The sequence below is a fragment of the Lepisma saccharinum genome, chromosome 7, assembly GCF_977018435.1.
Source record: "Lepisma saccharinum chromosome 7, izLepSacc3.1, whole genome shotgun sequence".
In the NCBI taxonomy this organism is placed as follows: Eukaryota; Metazoa; Arthropoda; class Insecta; order Zygentoma; family Lepismatidae; genus Lepisma; species Lepisma saccharinum.
Window position 1 is genome coordinate 85,484,308 of NC_139235.1, and position 26,578 is coordinate 85,510,885.

General features: G+C 38.5%; 1 protein-coding gene across 5 annotated transcripts in view; it reads left to right on the top strand.

Annotated features, from left to right (window-relative positions):
- Nucleotides 1-26,578, top strand: part of LOC145989985 (uncharacterized) — a 180,355-nt gene that overhangs the window by 134,933 nt on the left and 18,844 nt on the right. The window contains exon 2 of one of the 5 annotated variants that reach the window (XM_083125548.1): nt 13,444-14,391. The exons of the other annotated variants lie outside the window; for them this stretch is intronic. Within the exon in view, the coding sequence (XP_082981674.1) occupies nt 13,444-14,391 (948 nt within the window). The remainder of the gene's footprint in view (nt 1-13,443; nt 14,392-26,578) is intronic. 5 annotated transcript variants of the gene reach the window in all.

Sequence of the window (26,578 nt, forward strand, 5' to 3'; positions counted from 1 at the left end):
GGACCAAATTTGAAGGGAAGCATGACAAAAGGATCACTCTTTGAAGGTTGTAATGCCTGTCCCCAATTCAATTCAATTTTCCTTTATTAAGTAATCTTACCCCTTCCTTAACTTAATCTGTTCTAAGAGAAAGTCATATGTGTCTAAATGACAGTGTTTGTGACAATGAAAGCAAAAAATAGCTTGTGATTTTGTAATTAACAAACTGTACATGTGGGTCTGCTGCATTTTACATGCATTATTGTGTTTAGAATGCAATTCTTAAATAATTAATTTTTTAGTCTATATATAAACTGATTGTAAACAATAACTTTGAATCATATTTCTTTGAGCAAATAAAGTCAGTTTTAAATAATACCAAGAGGCATGATAGGCCCATGAACTGAATTTTTCCCCTGCGTGCATTACCTTTATGTCTATATGAACAAAAGTAATACAGAAATATTGGGAAAAGCCTAGGGAACAATGTATTTTATTTGCATTAAAAAGTATATCCTATATATATATATACAGGGTGGTTGGTAATTCGACCAATTCCTGGAAAGGGGTAATACTATACCGCGTTTGTTACAACCTGTCCCGGTTCCCGCGCTAGTTGCTCCCTGGCTTTTCTCGGTGCTGGGGAAAGTCAAAGCCAGGCAGCCAATTAAAATATGCAACGTCGCAACAGCGTCTACGTAAGCGCCTCTCTTCTGGCTTCCATTCGCTCCTTGCTGCCCAGCAGACGATTTTTTCCTCGTTTCTCATTGGCACCGAAACTGTCGAGCGCTCCCTAGCGCGGGAAAGGGGACAGGTTGTAACAAACGCGGTAAGGTAAACGTCCCTAAGTTCGACAGGTTAAGGAAAATTTTTGCAGTTAATTGCTTGTAGTGGCTTTCGTATTTCATAAATGCGAGTAATTTTTTTTTTGCCTGAAAGTTTAAAGATTCTACTTTAACCCAAAAAGTATTTTGCATTCCAACAGTTATGTTACATAATTATTAAAAAACCAAAAAGTGAATCCTACAATATGTCCCTAAGTTCGACACCCTGTTCTTAATTTCGACAGTTTGTGTACCGAAATTCGACACCCCCTTATATCTCAACATCAGACACTAAATATGCAGATGTTAATAATACCAATAACTGCACATGTCCTCCTATTGGCATTTCATTATATTCAACTAAATTTACAGATTTATCAGGGCATGAACTGAACAAAAAAAGATTTGTTGTTAACCCCCCTCTTTTATGCATAACAAAATTTAAAATATTAACATGAATAATTACCATGCCAAAGGCTAGGTACATCAAAGCGAATAAAACACTGAAAATGTTGATTGTGTTTATATTACAACTTTGAAACATAGTTTTACAGGATGATTCCCAATGGTGTATCAAAATCAAGGAAAAAATTTTGAGGACTAACTATAACATTTACTTAGCCAAGCCTAGATGCTAAGGAACAATTGCTGTTGCTATCTGTGATATTGATAACATTATATATAACACTAATAATTAATTAACATAAATGTTAAACAAATGCAAAACAACTTTGTCTGAATTTTCTGTCTGAAGTTAGGTGTGAGTCCTCAAAATCAAAGACCTAAGTCTTAGACATTTACTTTTTTTCTTGAAAACATATCTGACCCTTTCCCCCTTCATTACCAAATCTGGCAACTCAACAGGACCAATAATTTGAGGGTCTGATATGAATGAAACATTACTTTCATTGGTGACAAATTCCTTCTTGGTCACATCAACACTCTTAAGTCCTAATAGTTTTTCTTGTATGTACGCATTGCTTGCATGATAGAATTATTTTCCTGTAGTTTACGGTTATTACAAGCATAAGAAAAAACTGTTTTCTTATGCTTGTAATAACCGTAAACTACAGGAAAATAACTCTTAAGTCCAATCACTTTTATTACATCTTCCAGGATCTCCTGAACAACACAGAGGTAAGTAAATTTTGATGCATTTCTTTTGCCCCCTAAAAAATCCACAAAAATGTAATCCCCTTTTACATCACTTTCATTGACAATCTCTAATGTCATTTCATCTGACTCCTCCTCTTGCCAGTGAGAATCACTTTTTTTCAATGACAGTGCACTTTCATCTGAAGATTCTGAGTCACTCACATCAAGCCATTTCTTTCCCTTTTTGCCTAAACTCTTTGTCTTCTAGTTCTGTGCAGCAAGTTTCTTCAGCTCTCTAGTTCTTTTGTCTCATCTGCTTGATGCTCTTTCTCCTCCTTTGTTAGCAATGGTAGCGTCATCGCCTTGTAATCAAGGGGTCCCGGGTTCGATCCCCGATACAGGCACATAGTGGTTTGGATCCCACTGTAAGCTGCAGGTCCAGTCCCGATTATCCTTACTGTGCATAAAGTGGACTTAAAACACGAAATCAATCCTCCTCCTTTGTATAGTATTTGATCATTTAAGGAGATGTAATCACAGCAGGCAGTCTTTCTCTTTGCTTTCTTGGAAGTTTTTGGACTTGGCCAAATGAAGCTAAAGTAAGGAACAAATTAGGCTGAGTTTAATGTAAATTAATTATCAAGCGGCTCCGGTGTACAACCTTTGTTCCTCAATGTTTCTGCATTCTAAATGGCTAGAACTTATCGAAAATTGTTAGTTTTTGTACCAGAAATGCAAAAACAATCACGTAAAGTGAAAATGACGTGTAGAATTTGAGATTTCCAGAGCTTTGGGAAATTTTGAACGTTTCCCACCCCGACCCAAAAAATTCTGTCCCACACACTCCTACATTTTTCACAAAATCGTAGAACAAGGAAAATCGTGTACTGTAAGAGGCCAAATTTAAGTTCTGTGTAATATTTATCATTAATCAGGCAAATTTTGCAACATTTTCACAGAATTGTTAAGAACATTAAAAAATCGTACACAAGACAAAATTTTCATCATTCGGCTATTTAATTTGCATGGAGTTTTAGTTCAGTTTATCACATTAAGCCAATATAAACACTTAATTATAACGTGACATTTTTTGGTATTATTATTGCAATTTTGTATAGTTCAGGTCCCTCACATTTAGTGACGCAGGAAGAACGAGTGATTTCATTGAAATAGCAATGACACAAGAGAGAAAAAGTATGCAAAATGCCCAGAAATGACGTTTCAGGGAATGTCCCAAAATTCGACATGCACGGCACCAAACTTCAACACCCCCCTGTCGGATTAATGTTGCAATTGCTGTAGGGCAATGAAACTGGTATTTTCATGAATGGTAAACAACATGCCTTTCAATGCACATCAAAACCCAACATTGTGTATTTTCGAATAAAATTCGACACTTGTCGAAATTTGGTGCACCATCCATTTTTGTGCTCATATGTTCGACACCCCCCTTATTTTGTTACGTGAACAACCTTTGTCTGCCGCAACAGACTAGGAAGCTCAGAAAACAGCTCTAAAACAATAATAAAGTATTGAAATTTGTTTTGAAACAACACAAAACTGGTAAAAACCTTACGTAGAAAATTTACCTTCTTATGAAATCCACTAAAAATCAGTCGATTTTTCGCAGTTAGCAAATAGTGCCATCATAATTTCTCCCGTGCTGCTGCTATGTTTCATCTGGTGCAACTGCCCTTTTCACGACGTGGGGTAAACCTGTACACTGTCGCATGATACATGCACGATTTTCTGCATTGCATAGTTTCCTTATCTTTTACGATTTTTCAAATACCCTGTCGAATTTAGGCACATTGTCGAAATTAGGGACGTTTACCTTATAGAGCACATTTGCAACAAATTTGACCCTATGCACCGGGGGTCGGAAATTAATGGGTTCCGAGTTATTGCAGTTTGTAGATTATCGTGACATGTTCCGACTTGCAACCAAAATACTACTAATTTTGAAAAAACAACTACACTCTGGGCACTTAATCGACCCGTTGCTAACAGCTGACGAATGAGTGACTACTGGGAAAAAAAATCATGCTCAAAATTCCCATACCCACAGAAATAAACAGTCATTGGAGCACACGTCATGAAGAAATTTGGAAATTATCGTTTAAATCGAAGAGGATTACTCAAAAAAATGGTAACACACTTAGTGTAAAAATTACGGAAAAAACATCCTCGTTTCATAAGCTCTCCAAAAAGATACAAATGTTGTCTTTTGGCACAGGGGTTGGGGGGAAAATCTGAATTAAAACCGGAGAAGGTGCGTTGAAGACCTCTTTGTAAAGTGAAAAGAAGTTGTCAATTGTGAGAAATAAATTAACGAAAATGAGTGAAGTAATAATTTTATTTACCATTCTCATGATTCCAGTTGTCAGAATTAACTGTTACAAAAAGTACAAACCCGATTACCCCTTTCCAGGAATAGGTCAAATTGCCAATCACCCTGTATATATTCACAGATGGGAAATTGAAAAGCAAGAAGTGGTGAGCTTGACAGCCCCTCCTTACCTCCTCGTGTAATCTAGGATTAATGGTGACTGTGAAGATGAAAAATGCACGTGACATGGCAAAAATATCCCATCTACAGACCCAGATATCTTAAGTTCGAACTATGATTGAGGTATGGCTGTATCTGTGGCAAGTCAAGGGTGGGTACTGCAAAACAGCAATGTGTAACTAGCCTATTATGACAAGAGATGTTAATGAGGGCAAGAGTGGGTTAAATTGTTAGGACAGGACCATATTGCACAATCACACAATACAAACAGAATTATTGTTGGTTGATGTGGATTGCTAATCTGCCTAGACTCTTCGAATGTTCTAATCTCATGTTTTCTGTTGCAATCGATTATTTCACTGTTGCCTGGCTCCGTGATGGAGTGGTTAGCGTACTGCTCTATGAAGTCAACAACCCTATATTCGAACCTTGAGTAATGCTTTAAGAGCTCCATCATTCATTCTCAGTAAAAATAACAAAGATACCACATTTCTATCAGTTGTTGAGAACAACAACTTTTGTTACTCATTTTCTTTTTATATTTGTTTAGAGCTAATGATGACTGCAATAACAAAAAATGAAGAAATGAACAACCAATTTGCACTAATGGAGAAAATATGTATTTTTGGAATAAATCACCAGCTCAAATGCTGGTTCTCAAATTGACAGCAAATTTTCTGAGGTCAAATGGGTACAGAACAAACAATATGTTAGTTCCTTCAAGACTCTAGGCTAATACTTGTTCTTTGGATGCTGATCACCTTGACAACTGTGCAGCTCTCTCCTCAGTCTTGCATATTGCATACAGTTTATAGTGAATTTGCGGTATCTCCTGGTGCGGGACCCTTCTTTCTGACAATAACCCTCTGTTTAACTACGAAAGAACTTGCGGTCAAACAGTCAATTAGTCCAACTATTGCCGCCCTCTTGGGCAAAAACAGGGAAAGAGGATTTTGTCAAATTTACCATTTGTGCTGTGATTGCACACCAGTTCCTAGCTTTTGACTACTCTAGGCATTAACCTTGGAGTGTTTCGAATTCAATATCACATTTTTATACAACGTGAGGCTCTTCTTTTGTTTTTGATGGTACATCTGTGAACTTTTAACATTGTACTGTTAATATGAATGAAATTCTGTAACAATCATTTATTGAGTACTTAGGAACATATACAGGGTAAGTCAGAAAGAATGAAACAATATTACACATTTATTATGACGTATGTATTTAATAGAGCAAATCAAACAGGGTGCCAATGTAAAGAAAATCTCATTTCTAAAATCCAATAAGGGGACAACATGCCACACATCAAACTTCCAAACGATAATCAATCTTTTGCCATACACAAGACAGCATGTCATCGAATATGGTTTCGAATACACTAATAATTTATTGTTGTATCTCTAGCAAATCTTTTGAAAGGTGTGGAACATGCACTTTACTACCAAAACGTGTGAAGAAATGTCTTTGCACCAATGTGATTGAATCAGTCTTTGCAAACTCCAAGACACATATGCCTTCTGCTGGTCACTTGAAATTTTACCACACTAGTGTTCCTGGCAAAGCATCAGCAGTGCACCAGGTGGGAATAAAGAGTTACGTCATAGTAGCTGTGTAAAGTTGTTTCATTCTTTTGACTTGCCCTATGTAATTCCACATAATTAATACTACAAGGTGTGAGTGACAAGTTCTTATAGAGTGACCACAAGGAAAGAAAACTTGGATGAAAAGTCCCTGTGCAGATTCTTCCATTCAGCTCGGGCCATAAGGAAGCATGGTCCACTCTCCCCCTCTGCTCCATGCAGGAGTATGGTGCACAAGAGTTGTGGGTCTGTGCATGTTTGTGTTTTTGATGTTTTATTCACTACCACGAGTACTACAAATAACAAATATATTATGGTATATATCGCAATGCACTCCGGAGCTGCTTTTGCATAAAATGTCCGAGCAGCCACACTGTTCGCGAGCTCTCGCCTGACTGGCGCAACGTTCTTACTGGCGTGCGTATAAAGAAAACAAATGCATGTTGCTATGCGCGCTAAACGCTGTGTTCTTGATGTGACATTTCCAATGAAAATAACACATGATTATCATACATTCTCCCCCCTCTTGGTCGTACAATAGACCAAAATAATATTATACTGTACTTCTCTGACGTGATTACACTTAAACACCTTATAACTGCAAATTGTTATAATGACACTACACTGCACTAAACACTAAACTATTGATCAAAATCATCTTCGATGGGAAGTGGTACAATCTTGACGACTGGTCTTCTGTATACACCTGCTTTAGTCTTGACGTCGACGACTCGAACAAGTCCATCCTTACCAGGATATACTGCTTCAATGATGCCGAGATTCCAAACAAGGGGAGGAAGTCTTTCATCCTTCAGTATCACAACGGTACCTGCTTGAATCTTCTGCTGACGAGTCCACTTGGATCTCTGTTGTAGTCCATGTAAATATTCTGTCGACCAACGATGCCACAATTGCTGGTGAAACTGCTGAATTCTCTGCCATCTTGTCAGTCTGTTGACTGGTAATTCGGAGATGTCTGGCTCGGGTAACGAGGATAAAGGATGACCTATGAGGAAGTGACCAGGTGTAAGTGGGGTTGGATCTGTTGGATCTTGTGAGATTACAGAAATGGGTCTCAAATTTAAACACGCTTCTATCTGGCACAATAATGTTGTCAATTCTTCAAATGTTATCGATGACTTGCCTACTATTCTTATCAAATGATGTTTCATTGATTTAACTGCTGCCTCAGCGAGTCCTGAAAAATGTGGTGATCCAGGTGGCATAAAGTGCCATTGTAGACCTTCTAGTGATAAGTAGTCTTGTAATTTCTTATTAAATGCTTCTGATTGAAATAGTCGTAAAAGTTCTTGTAACTCTTTGTTCGCACCAACAAAGTTGGTTCCATTGTCACTGTATATATTACTACTCTTTCCTCTTCGTGATGTGAAACGTCTAAGTGTAGCAATAAAAGCCTCGTAGGTGAGATTGCTGACTGCTTCTAAATGTATCGCTCTTGTTGATAAACAAATGAATATGGCGACGTAGCATTTGGTAACTGTTTTGCTTCTTACGGTTCCTGTTTTGACATGTATTGGACCAGCGTAATCTACAGCCACATTGGTAAATGGTCTCGATGGTTGAACGCGAGCTGCAGGTAATTGTCCCATCAATTGCGACGAAGTTGTGCTTTTTAGCTTAAAACAGATTATGCATTTATGTAGTATTTTCTTAACTACTTGCTTGACACGTGGAATCCAATATTTGTCTCTTAAAGAGCTTAATAATAGCTGTGGTCCTGCATGTAGAAGTCTTTTGTGCTCTGCTTCGACAATCAATTTTGTAAGGTTACTTTTTGGTGGTAATATCATCTGATGCTTGCTGTCAAATGATGATAATTGACTGTTATCCAGACGTCCTCCAACTCTTAGCATCTGATCTTTGTCTAAGAATGGATACAATGTTTTCAAAGAACTTTTATTTGAAAGTTCGTGGTTCGAGTTGAGTTCTTCGATTTCCTTTGAATAGAACGCTTGTTGTACAATTTGTATACATGTGTGTAATGCACGTTGCACTTCATTGTGTTTGAGATGACCAATCAGTCTCTCATGAGAGTTCTTGAGATTGTAAATAAACCGTTGACAATATGCCACAACTCTTATTAATTTAGACAATTTTGAAAATTTGTCAATGATGTGAGTCTCTTTGCTCTGTATGAATAATGATAATGTCGATATTCGTCTAATTTCTGGTGCTTCATTTTCAAGCTTTATTGATGAATGAGGCCACCAATTTGAATTTTCTTTCAACCATTCGGGTCCTTGCCACCATAATGGACACTGTTTCATGATGCTTGCATCAACACCTCTTGATATTAAATCAGCTGGATTATCGTTTGAAGGTACATGTCTCCAATTACTGATTTCTGTTAAATCCTGAATTCTAGAAACTCTGTTTCCTACAAATGTTTTCCATTTTGCAATTGATGCTGATATCCAGGACAGAACAATTTGATAATCTGTCCATAAATGTATGCTTTCAATTTGCAAATGCAATGCTGGCATTGCCTTATGCACGAGCTCTGCTAAAAGTAATGCTGCACAAAGTTCTAGCCTGGGTAACGTTACTTTCTTTATTGGAGCTACGCGTGACTTTGAACATAGAAGTTTTACTGAAACTTGACCTTGCTGATTGATGGAACGAATATATAAGCATGCACCATATGCTTTTTCACTTGCATCTGAAAAGCCATGCAATTGTATTTGTGTCACGTTACCTTCTTGTAGTACAAATCTTTCGACGTTTATTTCATTGATGAGTGGAAGTTTCACTTGCAGTTTCTGCCATTCATTAATTAATTCTGGTGACAGCTTTTGATCCCAATCAACTTCTTTCTGCCAAAGACGTTGAAGAAACATTTTGTATTTGATGACTATTGGACTAACAAGCCCTAATGGATCGAAAATGGATGAAATGACGCCTGTTATTTGACGCTTACTGGAAATGCTGACTGTTGTAGAACTAGATGTAAATTTACTGCTAACGATGAATTTGTCTTCTACAGGATTCCAAGAAATTCCTAGTGTGTTTACTCCTTTTTGCGAATGTAATTGGACTGGAAAGTTATCTTCTCTGTTAATTCTGGTGGAATTGATCTTAATAACTCAGCGTTATTACAACACCATTTGCGTAATACAAATCCTCCTTTAGCTAGTAGCTCGATGAGTTCGGCTTGCAATTGTGTCGCTTGTTGTACGTTTTGAGATCCACTAGCTAAATTGTCAACATAAAAGCTCTCTGCTAAAATGTTCGTTGCTTGAGGATAATTAAAACTTTCTTCTTGTGCTAGCTGCTGCATACAGCGTGTTGCTAAAAATGATGCTGGTGCTGTCCCATACGTGAGAGTTTGTAATTCAAATATTTTGATCTCTTCGTTTGGCGTGTCTCTCCATAGGATTCTCTGCGACGTAGTATCATCTTGATGTACTTGTATCATTCTATACATTTTTTCGATGTCTGCCGTGAAAGCGATTGGATATGTTCTAAATCTTAAGACTATGGACATCAAATCAGGTTGAATGGTTGGTCCAATCATGAGAATATCATTCAATGATTTTCCGTTGTCTGTCTTGGCGGACGCGTTGAATACGACACGTACCCTTGATGTAGAATTGCTAGGTTTTACTACAGCATGATGAGGCATGTAATACGTGACTCCCTCTGAGGTGTGACGTTCCTCTTCAACTTGTTTCATGTGTCCAAGTTCTTCATATTCATGCATAAATTTCACGTAATCCTGACGTAATTCTGTTTCACGTTGCAATTTCGCTTCGAGTTGATGAAACCTGATTGAAGCTATTTTGTATGATTGTCCTAATGTTTCTTTAGCCTCCTTGAATGGCAAATGTACCGTGAAATGCCCTGTATGGTCACGAGTGGTGTGGTTTACAAAGTGCTGTTCGCATGCCATTTCTTCTCTTATTGTCATCGATGTTCCTAATTCTTCAAGCTCCCAAAAAGCTCGTATCTGTCTATTTAGATTGTCATCTGTCATTGTGAAACATGAAGTAATCGTTGTATTGGCGTTACATTGTTGTGGGATGCATCCTGATAGAATGAAGCCCAATTGCGTGTCTTGAAGTACTGGGAAGTTCTTTGGGTGAGTCATACGTTCTGACTTCAATATTTGAAAGAAAACATCTGCACCTAATAATAACTGTATTTTGCCTGGAATAGCAAACGTAGGATCTGCTAATGCGATATTTTTTGGAATGTTCCATTCTTCATACGGAACCTTTTCTGTAGGTAAATTGCCCATGATGGTTGGCAACACTGCACATTCTATGGTTGTAGAAAAATCGTTTATTGTGGATTGCAAACATACTTCAACACTTGATCTGGTTTCTGATGTGACACCATTTATTCCTCTTATTGGAACGACCCTTCTTTGTTTCGCGAGCCCCAGTTGTTGAACCATATCTGAAGTTATGAAATTCGATTGAGAGGCACTGTCTAATAACCCTCTACATTTTACCCATCTACCTGTTCGATCTTTCAGCTTAACTAACACAGTTGCTAGCAAAACTTGTGACTGAGGTTTTCCCTTTATTGTGCAATACGAAGCTTGCGGCGAAGAAAATTCATTCTGATTGTACTGACTTATGTTAGAAGGCTCTGAGTTATCAGAACGAGTATCTGATTGTTGCGATCTTCTTGACGCTTCTGTTGCGCGATCTACGTGCAATAAGGTGTTGTGGTTCTTTCGGCATTTTCTACATGAGCTTGATTTACATACGCTTGAAAAATGTCCTTTCTTTAAACAATTAGTACATATATTGTTGTCTCGCAAACATTGATATTTCTGCACTTGATTTGCATTAATGAAGTCTTTACATTTGTAAAGACTTCACATGTGACAGTTTACATGTGACAGTTTACAAAATGGACACGTTGGAGACGACGTAGTGACGTATGCTCTTGTGAATTTGTCTTGCTTTGCATTAACATACGATTTTTTGCCTGCTTGTTTGTTATCAGAAGTTGAATTAACCGTATTTTTGATGGATTCTAACGCTTGGCATCTTTTTTCTAAAAATGACAAAAAGTCCTTCAAAGTGGGAAACGAAGATTCTGTGCATTGTAATTCCCATGCCTTTCTAGTTGTAACATCTACTTGTGAAACGAAATGTTGCGTAAGAATCATGTCTTGTAACGACGCGTCTGTTTGTATCGCTCGAAGTGCATTTAGATTACTCATTGCTGTGTTGACAAATTCCCTGAGTTCTGTTGCATTTTCTTTATGTATGGGTTTAATGTGAAGGATTTCATCAATATACGAAGCTGCAATCAACCTTTTGTTTGAATATCTTTCTAATAACAGCTCCCATGCAACCTTGTAATTTGCTTCGCTGATCTGAAGATTTTCAATGAGATGCAACGCTTCCCCCTTGAGCGAAGTGCGCAGATACTGAAACTTCTGTATTTGCGGAATGTCTTTGTTGTCGTGAATGAGCGAACGAAACTTGTCTTCATACGCCAGCCAATGCTTATAATCCCCCTCAAATGTAGGTAAATGCACGGAAGTTTCAAGTGTGAACTCGAAGCCGACGTTGTATTGTTTTTCAGCTTTGCTGTGTTATCGAGTTCGTGACCTTTAATGATTGTTCTCATTGTTGACTTAAGCGAAAAATACAGCTGTTCTATTTCCGCCCATACCTCTTCCTGACAAGAATCAGTAGACAAGATGTCTATCTCTTGCTGCACGTCTTGAATCTTATTCCATATTGTTTCTAAGTGCTGTAAACGGGTGCATATTTCCTCTACGTTACCATGTTCAATGTCAAAGGCACGTACAAATGTTTGCATTCTTGTCATCTGTCCCTTTTGAGTTCCCCTTTGCTTTACTAACGTTTGTAATTCTTCCATTGTTGTGCGTGTTTATTACGGGATACAAGGAAAACAAGGAATTGAAATTGACGTAAAAAGAGCCAGACATAAACAATGAGCATGCAACTGACCTGCTTGTTGCCAAGTCGCTGAAGTGTTTTCTGCGGCGCTCTACGATGCTGTGTGAAGTGATGCTTTCCGGGTTTGCTTGTGGTCGATGCGGCAACGCTGCTGGATGAAACTGCGTAATCACTGAAGTCTGCTGAATGATCGTTGCACAATCAACTTGTACGTACGCGTGATAATGTTTGTGCACTGATTCGTATCACTATTCGGCTCGACGGAGGACCATATGTTTGTGTTTTTGATTTTTTATTCACTACCACGAGTACTACAAATAACAAATATATTATGGTATATATCGCAATGCACACTGGAGCTGCTTTTGCATAAAACGTCCGAGCAGCCAAACTGTTCGCGCGCTCTCGCCTGACTGGCGCAACGTTCTTACTGGCGTGCGTATAAAGAAAACAAATGCATGTTGCTATGCGCGCTAAACACTGTGTTCTTGATGTGACATTTCCAATGAAAATAACACATGATTATCATACAGTGCAGGTTTCTTTGCTTGTGGTTCCACTATAGACTGAGCTCCTAACTTCCAAATGGCAGAACTTACAGGTGATTGTGATTAATCCCCTCCTGATTGAACACATCAGTTCCAATGGTATTTCCACTTTTGGAAGAATTCCCGGAAGCCGCTCTTGAGAGTGTTAAGACAAATCGCCAGATTTTTCTGGATCTCTTCAGTTGACTGAAACCGCTTCCCTTTGAGCGGTAATTTCAATTTTGGAATAGGTAGAAGTCTGCTGGGTCTAGATCTGGAGAATAGGGGTTGGGGAAGCACAGAAATTCAGTGATTTGGAAAGCACGATGTGTGGGTCCATTATCGTGGTGCAGGATTCAGTTCTTGTCTTGCCAGACACTTCCACATTTTTTCAGGTAACCGCTAAGGAACACTTTTGTTTACTTGTCGACTCTCTGCCCCTGAGGAGCATATTCTGTTGCACAATACTGGTACTATCGAAAAATAGAAGGAGTAACATTGGCCTCACTTGGAACTGATCATCTTCGACTGACTGTCGGCCATCTTTAAACTTACTATACCAGTTAACACTTGCCCTACATACACTCATATTCCTGAAAGTGAATATCAACAGTTCATAAGTCTCCGAAGGTGATTTTTCTGTCTTAAAGCAAAATTTTATGCACACGCATTGTTCCGTTTTTCATCCATTGTTCTACACACACAAATATCCACCGACAACACTACATCCGGAGTCAACAGGCTGCAGCTCACAGCTAAACAAAGATAGAGCCGGGACATTTTCAGGATCCTTCAAGGACAAAACAAGTTTTCTATTCCTCACACACAACCCCCGCAAAACCTAACCAGTTAAGAGTGGTGGCTCCAGTCTTAAGAACTTTTCAATCACGCCTTGTTTACTGCATTGAAACAATCCAACAAAATGTGATTGCTCATAAAAATATATTTTGTGATTGGAATCAAAGCAGAAATGAACCTATGGTTTTTGTGTTATCTGAAGGCATTTTTTTTCTTTTCCAGCACGGGTAACTCTGAAGATGGAAGCCATTTAAATGATTCAGAAGATGTTTCTACAATACGCCGGTTCGCATGTAGTTATTGTCCGAAACTGTTTCGTCATAGATTTGACCTAAGCAGGCACATGAGAATTCACACTGGTGAACGCCCTTTCAAGTGTGAGTATTGTGATAAGGCATTCAGCCAGGCATACACACGAACAATTCATATCAGAAGAATTCACAGTAAAGAGCTTAAATTCAAGTGCCAGAAGTGTGACAAAACATTTGTGGAAAGATCCAAGCTTAGAGAGCACAGTTATAAACATTCTAAAACAAAACGTTTTAAATGTTATGTGTGTGAAAAACCATTTAATTGGGTTAAAAATTTACACAAGCACGTTAAGATCCATAATGATCAATACATTGCTATGTGCACCTACTGCATGAAACCTTTCACTGATGATACTGATTGCAAAGCACACAAGAAAGAATGTGGATCCAAACCACAAAATTGTGAACCTGAAGCAGGTGGAAGCATCAGTGATAATTCAGAATACAGCTGCTCTGTTTGTGGTGAAAGTTTTACAGAGAAATGCTTGTACAAAAGTCACATAAAAGTTCATGAAGATGAAGAACAGAGTGGTAGTAATAGTGATGTAGTGTTGAGTATAACTTTGAAGAATGAAAGTGAATTTTTAGGTGATAGTGAATCCAACAAATATGCCATTGAAGAGAATATCGTGAGTGAACATCTCCAATCAGCATTAACTGGAGACGATGACATGTGCAACACTCCAGAATATAGTGCAGGTACCCCTTTGGAAGAAGCAAAAGTTTTAAACTCGGACAATGGCCCAATATCGCACCATGATAGTATTTCCCTTTCAGATTATGAAGACTTAAAAATTGAAGTGGGTAGTCAAGAAGATAATCCAGAGAAAATTGAAGTTCATACAACATCTGCGGAAAGGTATGATGCATTTTGCTTTTTATTACTACTTTTATCTTGTCAAAATGCCTATAAGTAATTTATTTCGTCCTTTTTAACATTGCTACTTACTTATTCTGCATTTTGGAACATTCTATAAGGTGTAATTATGAATTTCTCACGAAAATAATTCCAATTTTTCATATTACGAGTAATTATTGTTGTTCATTTTTTTCGCTTGCGTGACACAACAATATGGCACGAGCATTCTGGATCATCGCACGTCGTGCTTGTGTTTTGCCGATTTGGAGTGGGTATGCAGTGTTTCCAACCTTCTAAACCAAAAAAATACCTACTTCTGTGTTATTAATTTTCTATTTTTCCAGGGTTTGAAATTATGCTAATACCTAAAATTTGGGGTTATATAACCATGCACGGGTAGCCCTACAAACCATTCACGGATAGCCCCACAAACCATTCACGGTAAGGTTAGGTTAGGTTAGGCAATCATAGTTAATATTTGGGGTCGTAGAACCATGCACGGGTAGCCCCACGAACCATTCACGGTAAGGTTAGATTAGGCAAGCATAGCTTAAATTTTGGGTCATATAACTTTGACATAGTTCAAATAAGAAAAGAACATGTAACGTTAAGTTAGGTCGTTGGGTTAAATTTCTTTTGGGTTAAATCTTCTGGATCTTCCACACCCGGCAATAACTTCACGATGCATCGTGGACACGTCATCTTGAAAAAACACGGGGTGGTTGGAAACAGTGACAGGGGGTTACGACATCAAACACATGCAACATCCGGTTCACGCAGAAGAAGTACATGGAATCAACGGCAATTATGATAATTTTATACATAAAAATATGAATTATTGCTAAAAAAGATGAAAGGATGACAGAAAATACATTTGGGAACTTCAACAATGCTACAGAAAATTATTTGCGTAAGTAGTTTCTGTAAAAATGAAGAAATCTATTTTGACTAGTTGAAAGTGTTACCAAAAGAAAATTCCTTGCATACAGAATTATAATTCCTGGTTTTTAAGTACTCATAGCATCAAAATAACACTACAGTGAATGTGATGTTACTAAGAACTGTTGTTTTCATATATATCACATTGACTTTGTCAGTGTTATGCCAACATTCTCTCCACCCCCTCTCTATGTGGGGTGGAGAGATGGGGTGGCAACTTTATTTGGTAACGTTTTGCTCATCAAGCTTTGTTTTGATGCTACAAGTCCTTGGAAAGTATAGTAAAAATATTTTCTGTCTCGCATGTTTATTTTTCATGCCATTTTATTGTCTAAAGATGTGTTAAACTGATGTTTTCACTTCCAATGGGTCATGTTTCAAGTTCTGACCCAGATATAGGTGATGGAAAATCCATGTTTTCCATGTGAAACAATGAATAAAATTTTCAATACCTTCCAAACTTCCTAATTTGCAAGCCGTGTTAGCTCAGTCGTTAGGGCTAGGCTTGCCATACGTCCGGGATTAACCCGGACAGTCCTTGTTTTTTAGTGCTGTCCGGGATTTTGAGAATCTGAACATAAAAATAGCTACCAGTATTGAATATTCACGTCCAGAATTTAAAACAAAAAAGCCATTTCTGAAAAAAGTCATGTCTAGTGAAAAGTGCAACTGAGTCAACTAACTGATAATGCTACCTAGAACAGAGAGGTTTCCTAAACATCAGAAAATGTAATATTCAATTCAACATCATTGCCAATATGTCCTGGGTTGGACCCCAAAAAAATTGGTAAGCCTAGTTAGGGCATCTGACTACCATGCGAGAGACCCGGGTTCGATCCCCGGCGGGGGAGAACCAGAATTTTTTCCACCTGTTCTAGCGGTCCGGCGCCCACCCGGTGTCATATCAAGTGGGTACCTGGAGGAAACTCTGAGGGGTAAAGGTGGCCAGGGGCGTGATGCAGATCACATCAACCCCCTATACGCCTTCATGGCGTGGTGCATAGCTCAGGGGACTTTAACTTTTTTTCCAAACTTCCTCAAATTCACCTTCACTACAGATCAAATTGTAGTAAATAGTGTCTTAACCTATCTGTTTGCTGAATCTTTCGAACCTATCCTTCCATTCCGTCTTCACTTTAGAAAATGTCTTACCATTTTGGTATTTGGCTTCTTCTATAATGCGTTGTGGTATGTGGTTTTCCCCATAGAGTTCTTCAAGTACATCGTGCATACAACATTCACTCAGAATTCTTTAACTCCAAAACGAGATGTCTGAAGGAAGTCAGTATACCCCCACCCTAAAAATCAGCAATCATAAAACTATTATTAATTAAACTAGAAAATATATTAGCATTCTCAAATTCATTAGGAATTTTCTTTTGAATTTATGTCGAGATGCAGGAAGTTAAATTCTTCGTGCAGTCCCACTTTGAAACTACATGTATGCTTCTTGGTCATCCTTATTTACTGCTCTAGAAATAACGGAACCCACTTAAAACAATAATAACCATGACACGAGCTAATTTAAACAGTAAACTGCTGCCTGCTCGAAGCTTCTCGACAAAATTGTAGCACTTGGATTGTTATGCGCAATTAGCCCAAATTGGCAGAAAAGCGACGCTAAATACTAAAAATTACAAATTTCTATGAATAACTTGAAACAGTGTTTACATGACACTAGTTTAAAATATGCCATCGATTTCTTTTAGCATGAAATGTCTCAAATTTTGATCTAATTTTTGAGGTAACTTCTAGATTTTTATAAAACGGGACATATCAAGGACTTTTAAAATATGGACGGGACAACAGGGACACGTCTCCTAAACGGGACTGTCCCGGTCAAAATGGGAAGTATATTCACCCTACTCATAACTAAAACAAAACAAAACAAACAAACAAACAAACAAACAAAACACACACACACACACACACACACACACACACACATATACATACATACATACATACATACATACATACATACATACATACATACATATACATATATATATATGAAAAAACACAGGAATAGGATCAGAAAAGGTGCCAGAAGGGCGGATAAACACTAATGAAGAAGGAGACAGTAAACACTTACCACACGAAGAGAAATTATTCGATATTTCGCGATCTATGTCGCATTTTCAAGTTGAAGAAGAAAGATCGGCGTTACTGAGAGAGAAGAAGTAACCTTGTCATGCTAAGATTTGATGTTCAACTGTGTGATGAAATAATACACTTAACACAGTCAGCTGAAAACCACGTACATGATGAAGAAGAATTACCGTAATGCCAAAACCTTCAAACAACTAGTATTGTTGCACATGGAGTACATTACCTATCCATATGTTATTGTACATTATAAGGTAATGATACAGTTTGTCAACATACAAATATTAACTATCTGATAATACCAATTGCTCTTTCATAGATTGTGCACGTCTTCTTTGTAGCTGATCAATGGTTAATCATTCATGTTGAGTTTCTTGGACTTTTAACCACTGTTTTAAATTTCTATGTATATATGTTTTGGAGACTGATCCTGTATCCATCCTCGCTCACATTTTATACTTACAAACAGGTCTTGACTGACAGATGAGGCGGAGTGCGGGTCACGGAAAAATAATCCTCCTAGACAGTATATTTTATATTCTATTATATAGGCACCTGCCACAAACACATCTGATACTGAACAAATGAGTAATTAGAGAACATCACACTACCCTGATGATGGAATCAGAATCAGCCTCCGAAACATAGGTATATAAAAATTTAGAGCAGTGGTTAAAAGCCACAAAAAAAACTCAACATTTGTGCACTTGTTGTTCAAGTTATCAATGCAAAATTCAAAGATATAGGAATATAAGCTTTAAAACAACTTTTATCTAAAACATTGTTCAAAGAAAATTATGTAACTATAATAACTAGTTGTGGACACAAGATACCTTTTAATATTGACGTCAGAAACCACCAGCTCCAGAAGCAAGAAATGCCACTTCTTTTGGATGCCTCTCATTATAGGACTAACATCTGGTGTAGCTTATTATTTTATCATCTCTTCAAGATTTTCTCTGAATTTCTATATTCTTGTTGAAATTTCCTGACTTTTTATGCCCCTTCCACCTGTCATCAGTCATATCATCTGTCCTTTCCTTTACTCATCACAACTATAACTTCAGATTGTGGATATTCACGGAACAAGGGTCAACTATTCATATTTAGGAAATGAGAAACATTCATTCATTCATTGTTTTCTGCCTAATTGGCAGGTTTTTCACTGCAATCTCCAGCTTTCCCTGTTCTCTGCCTTACGCTTCGTAATAGCATACGACCCAGTTAATTTAATATCATCCATAAGCTGATATCTCTTTCTTCCACGGACTTTTCTTCCTTCAACCATTCCCTCCAAGGCATCTCTTAGCAGGCAGTTTCTTCTTAGACAGTGTCCTAACCAGTTTCTTTTCCTCTTCTTGATGGTCTCCAGTATAGATCTTTTTTCACCAACTCTTTTCAGTACGGCTTCGTTTCTTACCTTGTCCGTCCATTTTACACGCTCCATTTTTCGCCATGTCCACATTTCAAAAGCTTCGAGTCGTTTCTCTTCATTTCTTCTCAACGTCCAGGTTTCTGCACCATATAGTGCTACACTCCACACAAAACATTTCACTAATCTCTTCCTTAGACCTATGTCCATGGGTCCACAAAAAACATTTTTTCTTCTATTGAAAGCTTCTTTTGCTATTGCGATTCTCATTTTCACTTCTTGGTTGCAGCTCATGTCACTGCTTATAGTGCATCCGAGGTACTTGAAGCTATCCACTTGCTGGATTCTTTCACTGTTTGCTCTCACATTAATATTCCTTGGTTTCCGTCCTATAACCATTGCCTTTGTCTCCTTTACATTAATCTTCATCCCATACTGCTCACAGCTGCTGTTTAACTCTTCTAACATACTATTTATGGTTATTTCATCCTCAGCGAATAATGCCATGTCATCAGCAAATCTTATGCAGTTTATTCTTCTTCCTCCTAATTTGACACCTCCTGTGCCCTGGAAACAATTTTTCACTATATCTTCTAAATAGATATTAAACAAAGTAGGCGATAGGCAGCATCCTTGTCGTACTCCTCTTCCAATTTCACAGCCTTCTGTCATTTCGTCTCCTGTTCTCACTTTAACTCGTTGATTCATGTATAAGTTGCTTAGAAGTCTTCTCTCTTTCCAATCTACACCAATTTTCTTCAGAATTTCTAAAAGTTTAACCCAATTCACTCTATCAAAGGCTTTCTCCAGGTCTACAAATACTACAAACACCTCCTTTCCTTTCTCTAAATATCTTTCCCCAATGGTCCTCAGTAAACCAATTGCATCCCTTGTACCTCTTCCTTTCCTGAAACCAAACTGTTCTTCCTCTAACTCGCCACTGACCTTCGAGTATAGGCGTCTGTTCAGAATTCTTAGAAGAATTTTTTGCCGAGTGAGATATCAAACTGATTGTCCTGTACTCAGAACATTTTCTGGCATTGCTTTTCTTCTGCAGAGGTACCAAAACAGTCTCCGTGAAATCTTGTGGCCAATCCCCTTTCTCATAGATTTCATTGCATAAGTGCAGTATTTCTCTTTTTCCATCTCCCAGGCATTTGATAAGTTCAACAGGAATTTCATCAGTGCCCGTTGCTTTCCCATTCCTCATTTCTTTGAGTGCTTGCTCAAATTCTTCATTCAGGATATAGTATCCTTTCTCATCGTCAGGCACGTCGTCTTCATTTTCTACATTCAGACTGTCTGGGCGATTCTCTTTCTGGTAGAGCTCTTCAACGTACTTTCCCCACACATTCGATATTCCTTTTTTGTCTGTGATTTCACATCCTTCCTCGTCTTCTATCATCCACATTGTTTTCCATTTCTTCTTTTGGAAGCCCAAGCAGTTTACTTCACGATACATCAAGTCATACCTTCCTCTTTTTTCCAGTTCTTCAATTTCTTCACATTTTTGTTTCATCCATTGTTCTTTTGCCCTGTCAGTTTCTCTTCTTAGCTGGTTATTCAGTATCTTGTAATTATGTCTTCCCTCTTCTGTATTTACATTCTTCCATTTTCTCCGTTCCTCCATTTTTTCCAGCATACTTTCAGTAATCCATGGTTTCTTTGCACTTTTCCTTTCCCTGTAGCCTATTGTTTCATCCACTGCCTTCTGTAAGCAGCTTTTTATTCCATCCCACATCTCATCCTTATTGTTACAACTAGCTTTAAACTTATTATAGTTTCCTTGGAAATGTTCTGCAAATTTTTGTCTTTCGTCTTCTTCCCTTAGCTTCTCTAAGTGGGGTTTCTTGCTCACCTGGTTTTGGGTTATCTTCTTCAATGTAAGATTGATTTCTCCTATTAGCAAGATGTGGTCTGAATTAATGTCAGCTCCTGGCAATGTCTTCGCATTTTTCAAACAGTTTCGAAATCTTTCTTGTACCAGTATGTAATCTATCTGGTATCTTTTACAATCTCTTGGACATATCCAGGTGTACCTCCTTCTCTTATGTTGTTGGAACAGCGTGTTTCCAACAATTAGGGAGTTTCTTTTACAGAAATTTACCAGGCTTTCCCCCCTCTCATTTCTCTCGCCTAATCCATATCTTCCTACTGTACTTCCATCCTGCCTTTCTCCTACTACAGCATTCCAATCACCCATTACGATAATGCACGATCCCTTTCTCTCTTTTTCCATCAATTCCTCTATCTTCTCATAGTTTTCCTCCACTTCTTCTTCTGACAACCCACTATGTGGCATATACACTTGAATTAACACTAAGTCTTTCTTCTTTCCTTGAAGTTTCACCATTATAATCCTGTCATCCACATAACGCACTGCTATAACTTTATGTTTCACACGTAGTCCTAGCACTATTCCCACACCACGGTTTCCTTGTTGATCACCTCAAGAATAAAACATCTTGAACTCATCACTCACTATTTCACCATTTTGTTCCCACCTCACTTCTGATATTCCCATAACATCTACTTTGTTTCTTCTCATTTCTGCCTTTAAGTTTTCTAGCTTTCCCGACTGTAACAGGGTTCTGACATTCCACGTTCCAATCCTTAATCTTACCTTCTGTTTGCTTCTCTTTTCCCCATCAGTGTCCTTTGTCATAACGTGTCCTTCCCAGACATCCTCCTCCCGGACATCCGAATGGGGGGCTAGTTTACGTCCGGAATATTTTGCCTTGGAATGACTCATCATGATTGCAGTTTTTCTAGGGAAAAGATATATGCGGTAGCTTCCCTTTGCTTTCCGCACACCACTCTCTCTTTCGCATCTTGAAAGATCCCAGGGGGCCCCAACGAGGAGGTGAGGAGAGTGGATTTGACTAAATGAGCCCTCCGGACTTCACCGAAATTCACTGCACCAAACGTATGGTGTTTGGATATAGGTTGCATATCAGTTCCATCAGGGTTTTTGACTCAAGGTCGAGAAATCCCATTTAGCCTTTGGGTTGTAAATAAATACAGAAAAACTAGTACTCAGTTATCTCGCAACAGCTACTCTTTCGTAGCTCTATTAATTTCAATAGCCACTGCCACCATCCTCGTTAGAACTTGTCACATTCTTGCTTGGAGTGCTTCTATTGTTTTTAGTACTTTGGCCACCCCTAGGTGCCCTGTTGTCAACTACCTGTCTGCATCTGTGTTGTCTGCTATTGCCCATCATTAACTGTTGCAGTAGGGAATCCACCTGTGGTGTGCTTGTTCTCTGTATTTAAAAATATAAAGTAAAGTGCTTGCCTGTCCTTTGCACCATGGCATGAAGGCATATATGGGGTGTGTGGTTAGGGCCCCACATTATCTTGGTCACAGCCAAAGGTGGCATTGATGTGATCAGCACCATACCCCTTTTTGCCCCCCCCCCCCCACCCAGAGTTTCATCAAGGTACCCACTTTACACAATGCTGGGTGGGTGCCTAAGCCGTTTGTACAGGTGAAAAAAATCCTGGTTCTCTCCCATCGGGGTTCGAACCTGAGTGTCTCACATGGTAGTCAGATGCCTTATTGGCTAAGCTACTACAGCTCATTATCTAATGGGTCAACTAATTACTTCGCAATTGAAGAGAAACCCACAGGTTGTAACAGTTGGGCTGAAAAGTTCGTAGGCTAACATAGTAAAAAATATTTTTTTGACAAAATTCGATTTTATTGTTCAATATAGTTGCCTTCGAGGGCGATACAATGATTATAGCGGTCATACAATTTTTCGATGCCATTTTTATAGTACGATTTCTCGTTAGCCTCAAAATAGGCCTCAGTTTCGGCGATTACCTCTTCATCAGTGCTAAATTTCTTTCCAGCGAGCATTCTTTTAAGGTCTGCAAACAGGAAAAAGTCACTGGGGGCCAGATCTGGAGAATATGGTGGATGGGAAGCAATTCGTAGTCTAATTCATATAATTTTGCCATCGTTTTCATTGATTTGTGACACGGTGCATTGTCGATTGTGAGCACGCACGGCACCCATTTTGCACACAGCTTTCGCATGTTCAAATATTCATCAGGGTGGCGACAGACCTGGAAAACCGGGAAAAGTCAGGGAATTTGAGGTGTCAAAAAAAGTCAGGGAAATGTCAGGGAATTTCGTCTTCATTGAATTCGAACACTCTTTTGACGAAAATTGTTATAACTCGGGCACTATGGGAGCAATCTACTTCGGATAAATTTTGTTTTGCAGCTAAAACATCAGAGCATGCAACCCTATACAATTTAGAACGCCGAACCGAGGAAGGGCGGTTTGGCGGGCGCGACCCCCGAATTTCAATGAAAAAAACAAAAATTTGGAGTTTGCCCCTTCTTCTCCCGCTATTTGCTAAGATGGCGCGAACTTTAGTATTCTTTTCAAAGAATTGACATTTCTCAAGAGAATGAAACATGTTTCATGCTCTTGGGTGCCATACAAGTTGAATAATAAGCCAAAATGTGATTATTTTTTTTTACGGAAAATAGGTAATTTGCATTTTTGGAGGAAATTTGTTATAACTCGGGCACTATGGGAGCAATATACTTCGGATAAGTTTTGTTTTTCAGCTAAAGCATCATAGCATGCAACCGTGTACAAACAGAACACCGGACCGAAGAGGAGCGGCTGGGGGGCACATCCCCCTGAATTTCAATGGAAAAAACATAAAAATTGGAGTTTGCCCCCTCTTCTTCCGCTATTTGGGGGAGAAGGCGCGAACTTTAGTATTCTTTTTAAAGAATGGACATTTCTCAAGAGAATGAAACATGGTTCATGTTCTTGGGTGCCATACAATAATAAGCCAAGATGTGATTATTTGTTTTTTGTTACGAGAAATATGTAATTTGCATTTTTGGAGGAAAATTTTTATAACTTGGGCACTATGGGAGTAATCTACTTGGAATAAGGTTTGTTTTGCAGCTAAAACATCAGAGCATGCAACCGTGTACAATTCGGAACGCCGAATCGAGGAAGGGGGGTTTTGGGGGCGCGACCCCCGAATTTCAATCAAAAAAACAATAAAAATCTGGAGTTTGCCTCCTCTTCTCCCGCTATTTGTTAAGAAGGCGCGAAATTTAGTAACATTTTTCAAGAGAATGAAACATGTTTCATGTTCTTGGGTGCAATACAAGTTGAATAATAAGCCAAAATGTGATTATTTTTTTTTACGGAAAATAGGTAATTTGCATTTTTGGAGGAAATTTGTTATAACTCGGGCACTATGAGAGCAATATACTTCGGATAAGTTTTGTTTTGCAGCTAAAACATCATAGCATGCAACCGTGTACAATTCAGAACACCGAACTGAGGAAGGGGGGCTTCGGGGCGTGACCACTGAATTTTAAAAGAAAAATCTGGAATTTGCCCTCTCTTCTCCCGCTATTTTGGGAAGAGGGCGCAAACCTTAGTATTCTCTTCAAACAATGGACGTTTCCAAAGAGATTGAAACATGTTTCATATTCCTGGGTGCCATACAAGTTGAATAATGAGCCAAAATGTGAAACTCTGTTCGGAAATGTGGCATGGATATGTTGATGAGAGGGGGAGGTTGGTCATCAATATGAATTTCCCAGGCTTGCTCCAGACCTGTGTCAGTGTTTCCACCCAAACATAAGAGTATGAAGGTCCAAAAAGCACATTCATTTCGTACCATGATACCATATGGTATCATCGGGCCAGTACGACCTTACTCTGATGATACCATATGGTATCATCGGGGGAGTAAAGGCTAAGCCTCTAAATATTAATTAAATGCATTGAATTATCATTTTTTCTTGTCTGTATGGGAGTAGTAAGGGGACTTGTCAACAGATGGAGGGGATACGAGCGGGTGGGGCCGTCCGATAGTTATCGGACGTCGTAGTAAGGCATTTTGTTGGGCAAACTGAAGGAACATGGAAACAAATAGGTTCCATTGATACATACGATTTTTGTCGAATATCTCCACCCGACAGAGTATCTCACTACAACATGCGACAGAAATTGCATTGACTGCAACATCCAACAAAAAGCGCATGCATAAACAAGAAGAGCTGTAGACTGCAAATATGCTGCTGGAATTTAATTACTCTTCTGGCTCACTTTGCCTTATTTAATGTAGCAGTGCTTACAAATGTTTTCTTTCATCATCCTGACGTATTACTGGTTTTGCACAAGTTAACATCCGTTTACAATGACATTGCGACATTGCACTATTCTTAGATGTCAAGAAGAATCCAAGCAAATGGGATATATATTGAATACTATCACGAAAAATTGAAACATAAATCTGCATTGATGAACGTTATAAAAATTGGCAAGTGCATGCTCCCAACCTCAAATTTACTGCAACACTAGTATTGCAATGAAATTAACGCCACTCTCTGTCCTGTCTCTTTAAACGCGTGGGAGATGGTCACTAATCTCTCACTGAGTAAGGTTAATGTCCAATATTATGAAATAAATTACTAATAATAAATATATAAATATTTTAATATCATACTCGTATTTACTCGAATTATTCAATCATAAAAGCAAATCACTTTCTTCAAGAATTGACTTTTCTCTGCCAGCCCTGCTAAATTTTCACTTTCCATCTACTGATTTATATGAGGGGTGGTCAGAAAGTAATTTCCAATTAGTAGGGACATTGATTTTTCGCAAACGCCAAAACCGTGAAAAATGGTAATTAGTGCGAAGTTATGTTTAGAAATGTGCAGTGATGTCTGGACACATTTTTCGCCCGTTCGAAATATCGAAGTAATGCGAATTTGGCATAAAATGCGAATTGTTGGCGTTTTTAGCGATTTTTTAAAAGAAATGTCCTAAAACAACGAAAAATTCCATGAAATCCAACATTCTTGACTTTTCTAGGCCATGTTTGTGTACATAGAATATGCAAGATTTTCAACATTTTATTCAAGAGTAAACTATAGAGTTATACGTACATGGAATATTTCCGACAGCCACATTAAATCATGTATTTCCCACGAATGTTTCAACTTCTATCAAAACCATTTGCATCACAGAGGAAAGTGGCAGGGTTCTAACAGGAGATCGCGTGCGTATCTACAGTCACACGGGAGCCACATGTTCGTATTTGTCGCGCGAGATGTGTTTTGAATTACCAAGCTAAGTGTGCACCATCGGCATTTGTCGAGCGAGAAATAATGGAGCTCAGTCGTTAGGGCATCTGACTACCATGCGAGAAACCCAGGGTCGATCCCCTGCGGGGAGAACTGGGATGTTTTCCACCTATTCAAACTGCTCCGGCACCCACCCAGCATCATATGAAGCAGGTACCTTGAGGTTACTTTGAGGGATAAAGGTAGCCAGGAGCATGTTGCTGATCACATCACCCCTACCTTCAGCCATGATCAATAAAGTGTGGGGCCCTAACTCCACACCCCTACTATACACCTTCATGGAAAAGTGTAGGGGAGCACTTTACTTTTACTTCCTCAAAAATCTGTTCCAACATATCAAACTGTCACGAAAATGCGTAGACCATGTGACCTACAATTTAAAATAATAGTTTAAAAGCACAATGGAGTATTAAGTTTCGGTATATTTGGCAGAAAAATGTTCTAAAACAAAAACGCGAATTTTGGGAAACGTAACACTAACAAGTCAAAAAAAGATAGTGCCAATTTTTGGTGCCATAATATATGTGTATCGGTCACGTGAGATTGATTGATTTTAATTTTTTGGGTCCGTCGCCACTTATGGTCATATGCACCCTTCAGTATATACTAGGAAAATTCCATTATC